Source organism: Microchirus variegatus (genome assembly GCF_963457635.1).
Source record: "Microchirus variegatus genome assembly, chromosome: 6".
In the NCBI taxonomy this organism is placed as follows: Eukaryota; Metazoa; Chordata; class Actinopteri; order Pleuronectiformes; family Soleidae; genus Microchirus; species Microchirus variegatus.
Window position 1 is genome coordinate 33,984,309 of NC_139807.1, and position 6,398 is coordinate 33,990,706.

Here is a 6,398-nt window from a genome sequence, read left to right on the forward strand (position 1 = left end):
GTACTGACTGTTGTTGTGATTGTTGTGACTGTTGTTCTGACTGTACTGACTGTTGTTCTGACTGTAGTGACGGTTGTGACTGTTGTTCTGACTGTAGTGACTGTTGTGACTGTTGTTCTGACTGTAGTGACTTGTTGTGACTGTAGTGACTGTTGTTCTGACTGTTGTGGTGACTGTACTGACTGTTGTTGTGACTGTTGTTCTGACTGTACTGACTGTTGTGACTGTTGTTGTCACTGTAGTGACTGTTGTGACTGTTGTTCTGACTGTAGTGACTGTAGTGACTGTTGTTCTGACTGTAGTGACTGTTGTTGTGATTGTACTGACTGTTGTTGTGACTGTTGTTGTGACTGTACTGACTGTTGTGACTGTTGTTGTCACTGTAGTGACTGTAGTGACTGTTGTTGTGACTGTAGTGACTGTAGTGACTTGTTCTGACTGTAGTGACTGTTGTTGTGACTGTAGTGACTGATGTGACTGATGTGACTGTTGTTGTGACTGTACTGACTGTTGTTGTGACTGTACTGACTGTTTTTGTGCCTGTTGTTGTGACTGTACTGACCGTTGTGACTGTTGTTCTGACTGCAGTGACTGTTGTTCTGACTGTTGTGACTGTACTGACTGTTGTGACTGTTGTTCTGACTGTAGTGACTGTTGTTCTGACTGTACTGACTGTTGTTGTGACTGTACTGACTGTTGTGACTGTTGTTCTTACTGCAGTGATTGTTGTGACTGTTGTTGTGACTGTTGTGACTGTAGTGACTGTTGTGACTGTTGTTCTGACTGCAGTGATTGTTGTGACTGTTGTTCTGACTGTACTGACTGTTGTGACTGTTATGACTGTAGTGACTGTTGTCAGCCACAGACACCAGTGGATTGTGGACTACAGTCTCTTTAATGTCAGAGTGTAATCTCCCACTGGACGTGATTAAATCTCGGCCCTCTGACGTCACGCAGATTGTCCGCGGTAGGTGAGCCTCGCGCAGGCGGACATCCCTGGATCTTCTTCTTCTGCGTGAACTCATGCGATCGAAGCGCTCGCGCTCCGTCATCATCTGCGCCGCCGTGTAGAGACAGAGAGGCCTCGCCCTCCTCCTCCTCCTCCTCCTGCTGCTCCTCCTCCTCCTCCTCCTCCTCCTCCTCCTCCTGCTGCTCCTCCTCCTCCTCCTGCTCCCCGCCTAACAACAACCACAACCCCGCAGGCTCGAGCACAACGACCCCACCCCCAAACCTCCAGAGAGAGAGAGAGAGAGAGAGAGCTTTTCCACAGTCAGAGTCACGGAGGAAAGAGAGTGTATGTGTGTGTGTGTGCGTGCGTGCGTGCGTGTGCGTGGACCTTCTGTGGCTCAGTGCTGGGCCTAATGCAATAACAGAGAGAGAGAGAGAGAGAGAGACATAGAGAGAGAGCAGGGCGGAGGACCGAGCGCGGATTGTTGTTCATTCTCCGGGATCATGGGATGTACGTTGAGCGCAGAGGAGCGAGAGGCTCTGGACCGGAGCAAAGCGATCGAGAAGAACCTGAAGGAGGACGGGATGGAGGCCGCCAAGGACGTCAAGCTGCTGCTGCTGGGTAAGGGCGGGGGGCCGGGGGGCCGTGCGTGACCGGGGGTCCGTGCGTGACCGTGGATGTGTATGTGGGAGTGCGTGGGGCGGAGGTGGTGCTGTCCGTGGTGCTGATCCCTCTCTCTCTCTCTCTGTGTGTGTGTGTGTGTGTGTCTCACAGGCGGAGGAGAGTCCGGTAAAAGCACCATCGTCAAACAAATGAAGTGAGTGATTTTATTTAAACTGAGTCAAAGGCCCGAGATTCTCTCTCTGTGTCTCTCTCTCTCTCTCTCTCTCTTAGCCGCCATGTTTCGTGAGGCCGTGCGTGTGCGTGCGTGTGCATGTGTGTGTGTGCGTGTGCGCGCGCGTGTGTGTGTGTGTGTGTGTGTGTGACTCCTCCTCCTGTCTCACTGTCTGTCTCTGTCGCTGTTCACGACCTGGTGCTGAAATGTACTTAACAAGGGTTTGATTAAACAGAGAGAGAGAGAGAGAGAGAGTGGTGAGGGTGTTGTCTCTCTATCGGTCTCTGTCTGTCTGTCTCTCTGCCTGTCTCTCTCTCTCTCTCTGTCTGTCTGTCTCTCTCTCTCTCTCTCGGCCTGCCTGTCTCTCTCTCTCTCTCTCTCTCTCTCTCTCGGCCTGCCTGTCTCTCTCTCTCTCTGTCTGTCTGCCTGTCTCTCTCTCTGTCTCTCTGCCTGTCTGTCTCTCTCTCTGTCTGTCTGCCTGTCTCTCTCTCTCTCTCTGCCTGTCTGTCTCTCTCTCTCTCTGCCTGCCTGTCTCTGTCTGTCTGCCTGTCTCTCTCTCTCTCTGTCTGTCTGTCTGTCTCTCTCTCTCTCTCTCTGCCTGCCTGTCTCTCTCTCTGCCTGTCTGTCTCTCTGTCTGTCTGTCTGTGTGAGGTCACTATCTATGGCTCCATTAGTGAATACCTCTGCTTTTAATCTTAATGGCTTTAAGTGCCTGATATCGCCCGAGTGCTTTGCTTTATAAAGCGGATTTAAGCAGAAATGTGACCTCTGAACTCACTGTAAACACTCTGTTTCTGAGGCAAATCACTCTTTGATGTTTTGATCACTCTTTGATTTTTAAAAATCACTCTTTAATGTTTGTAAAATCACATTTTTGATGTTTAAAATCATTGTAACTTTCTAGAGCGTAAGACAGATGTTTGTGTGTGTGTGTCTGATGAGCTTCCTCATGTCCTCATGTCCTCATGTCTCTCCTCACTGTCTCTGCATCCTTCCTCATGTCCTCATGTCCTCATGTCCAGATGTTCAGATGATTCGATGTTTGCTGAAACAGAAAAGATCAAACACAGATTTCATTATTGTTTGGTTTCATTTTTCTGAAGATGTTTTTGATGGAGAACATGTGACCTCTAAAATAATAGAGATTAAAAACAATCATCTGTGAGTGACATGAAGGAAAATACGAGCATTCACATCACACTGTTAATCATCTAACTTTGATGCTACATTTACACTTCAGGGGTAACATCAGAGTAACATCAGAGTAACATCAGAGTAACAGAGTAACATCAGAGTAACAGAGTAACATCAGAGTAACATCAGAGTAACATCAGAGTAACATCAGAGTAACAGAGAAACATCAGAGTAACATCAGAGTAACATCAGAGTAACAGAGTAACATCAGAGTAACAGAGTAACATCAGAGTAACATCAGAGTAACATCAGAGTAACATCAGAGTAACAGAGTAACATCAGAGTAACAGAGTAACATCAGAGTAACATCAGAGTAACATCAGAGTAACATCAGAGTAACAGAGTAACATCAGAGTAACATCAGAGTAACAGAGAAACATCAGAGTAACATCAGAGTAACAGAGTAACATCAGAGTAACAGAGTAACATCAGAGTAACAGAGTAACAGAGTAACATCAGAGTAACAGAGTAACATCAGAGTAACATCAGAGTAACATCAGAGTAACAGAGTAACAGAGTAACATCAGAGTAACATCAGAGTAACAGAGTAACATCAGAGTAACAGAGTAACATCAGAGTAACAGCAGAGTAACATCAGAGTAACATCAGAGTAACAGAGTAACATCAGAGTAACATAGTAACATCAGAGTAACATCAGAGTAACAGAGTAACATCAGAGTAACAGAGTAACATCAGAGTAACATCAGAGTAACAGAGTAACATCAGAGTAACAGAGTAACATCAGAGTAACAGCAGAGTAACATCAGAGTAACAGAGTAACATCAGAGTAACATCAGAGTAACAGAGTAACATCAGAGTAACAGAGTAACAGCAGAGTAACAGAGTAACATCAGAGTAACAGCAGAGTAACAGCAGAGTAACATCAGAGTAACATCAGAGTAACAGAGTAACATCAGAGTAACATAGTAACATCAGAGTAACATCAGAGTAACAGAGTAACCGAGTAACATCAGAGTAACATCAGAGTAACATCAGAGTAACAGAGTAACAGAGTAACATCAGAGTAACAGAGTAACATCAGAGTAACAGAGTAACATCAGAGTAACAGAGTAACATCACAGTAACAGAGTAACATCAAAGTAACAGAGTAACAGCACAGTAACATCAGAGTAACAGCAGAGTAACAGAGTAACATCAGAGTAACAGAAGAGTAACAGAGTAACATCAGAGTAACAGAGTAACAGAGTAACAGAGTAACAGCAGAGTAACAGAGTAACAGAGTAACAGCAGAGTAACATCAGAGTAACAGCAGAGTAACAGAGTAACAGCAGAGTAACATCAGAGTAACAGAGTAACATCACAGTAACAGAGTAACATCAAAGTAACAGAGTAACAGCAGAGTAACAGAGTATCAGAGTTACATCAGAGTAACAGCAGAGTAACATCAGAGTAACAGAGTAACAGCAGAGTAACAGAGTATCAGAGTTACAACAGAGTAACAGCAGAGTAACATCAGAGTAACAGAGTAACAGCAGAGTAACAGAGTAACAGCAGAGTAACAGAGTAACAGCAGAGTAACAGAGTATCAGAGTTACATCAGAGTAACAGCAGAGTAACAGAGTGCAGTGACATTGATTGTTACTCTCACCACTTCCGTTGCTCATGATAAATTATAAATGAGTCAAGTCTCATGTTTCTGTCTAAGAACAGATCACAGGCTGAGATGATGATCATTACACTCTCACAGATGCATTCTGGGTAAACATGTTTGATGTCACTGTAAAGCTCAATAATCTGTGTCAACATATGGTGCTTTTATTGTGAAAGACAATGGTGTGATATGCTGCTGTGCTCATCCTCAGGATTATCCATGAAGACGGCTTCTCTGGTGATGATGTGAAACAGTACAAACCTGTGGTTTACAGCAACACCATCCAGAGTCTGGCTGCTATTCTCAGAGCCATGGACTCACTGGGCATCGAGTTTGGAGACAAGGACAGAAAAGTACCTCAATCACTGCGTCTGAATCACTGCGTCTGAATCACTGCATCTGAATCACTGCATCTGAATCACTGCATCTGAATCACTGCGTCATCACTGCATCATCACTGGATCTGAATCACTGCGTCTGAATCACTGCGTCTGAATCACTGCATCTGAATCACTGCATCTGAATCAGTGCGTCATCACTGCGTCTGAATCACTGCGTCTGAATCACTGCATCTGAATCAGTGCGTCATCACTGCGTCTGAATCACTGCGTCATCACTGCATCATCACTGCGTCTGAATCACTGCGTCTGAATCACTGCGTCTGAATCACTGCGTCTGAATCACTGGGTCATCACTGCGTCTGAATCACTGCATCTGAATCACTGCATCTGAATCAGTGCGTCATCACTGCGTCTGAATCACTGCGTCTGAATCACTGCGTCTGAATCACTGCGTCATCACTGCGTCATCACTGCGTCATCATCACTGCGTCATCGTCACTACGTCATCACTGTGTCATCGTCACTGCGTCATAGTCACTGCGTCATCGTCACTGCTTCATCGTCACTGCGTCATCGTCACTGCGTCATCGTCACTGTGTCATCACTGTGTCATCACTGTGTCATCATCACTGTGTCATCACTGCGTCATTATCACTGCGTCATCATCACTGCGTCATCAACACTGCGTCATCATCACTGTGTCATCACTGCGTCATCATCACTGCGTCATCGTCACTACGTCATCGTCACTGCTTCATCGTCACTGCGTCATCATCACTGTGTCATCACTGCGTCATTATCACTGTGTCATCATCACTGTGTCATCACTGCGTCATTATCACTGCGTCATCATCACTGCATCATCAACACTGCGTCATCATCACTGTGTCATCACTGTGTCATCGTCACTGCGTCATCGTCACTGCGTCATCATCACTGCTTCATCGTCACTGCGTCATCGTCACTGCGTCATCGTCACTGCGTCATAGTCACTGCGTCATAGTCACTGCGTCATAGTCACTGCGTCATCGCCACTGCGTCATCATCACTGCGTCATCATCACTGTGTCATCATCACTGTTTCATCACTGCGTCATAATCACTGCGTCGTCATCACTGTGTCATCGTCACTGCGTCATCGTCACTGCGTCATCGTCACTGCATCTGAATCACTGCGTCATCATCACTGTGTCATCACTGCGTCATCATCACTGCGTCATCACTGTGTCATCATCACTGCGTCATCACTGTGTCATCATCACTGTGTCATCATCACTGTCATCACTGCATCATCATCACTGCGTCATCATCACAGCGTCACTGTCTTCCAATGACACCATGAAAACACGTGTTCATTAGGAAAGTTGGTCTGACATTGGTCAAAATAAATGAATTATAGCACATGAATATCTAATATATATTTATATATATACTGCTATACTACTATACTATACTAATACTTCATATG

At 45.4% G+C, this 6,398-nt stretch overlaps 1 protein-coding gene across 1 annotated transcript in view; it reads left to right on the forward strand.

The window, feature by feature from the left end:
- Positions 1-1,452: 1,452 nt before the first annotated feature.
- Positions 1,453-6,398, forward strand: part of gnao1b (guanine nucleotide binding protein (G protein), alpha activating activity polypeptide O, b) — a gene marked incomplete at both ends in the record, with an annotated part of 7,871 nt that continues 2,925 nt past the window's right edge. Inside the window, 3 exons of the mRNA XM_083890753.1 lie at positions 1,453-1,570; positions 1,724-1,766; positions 4,802-4,943. Of these exons, the coding sequence (XP_083746879.1) occupies positions 1,453-1,570; positions 1,724-1,766; positions 4,802-4,943 (303 nt within the window). The remainder of the gene's footprint in view (positions 1,571-1,723; positions 1,767-4,801; positions 4,944-6,398) is intronic.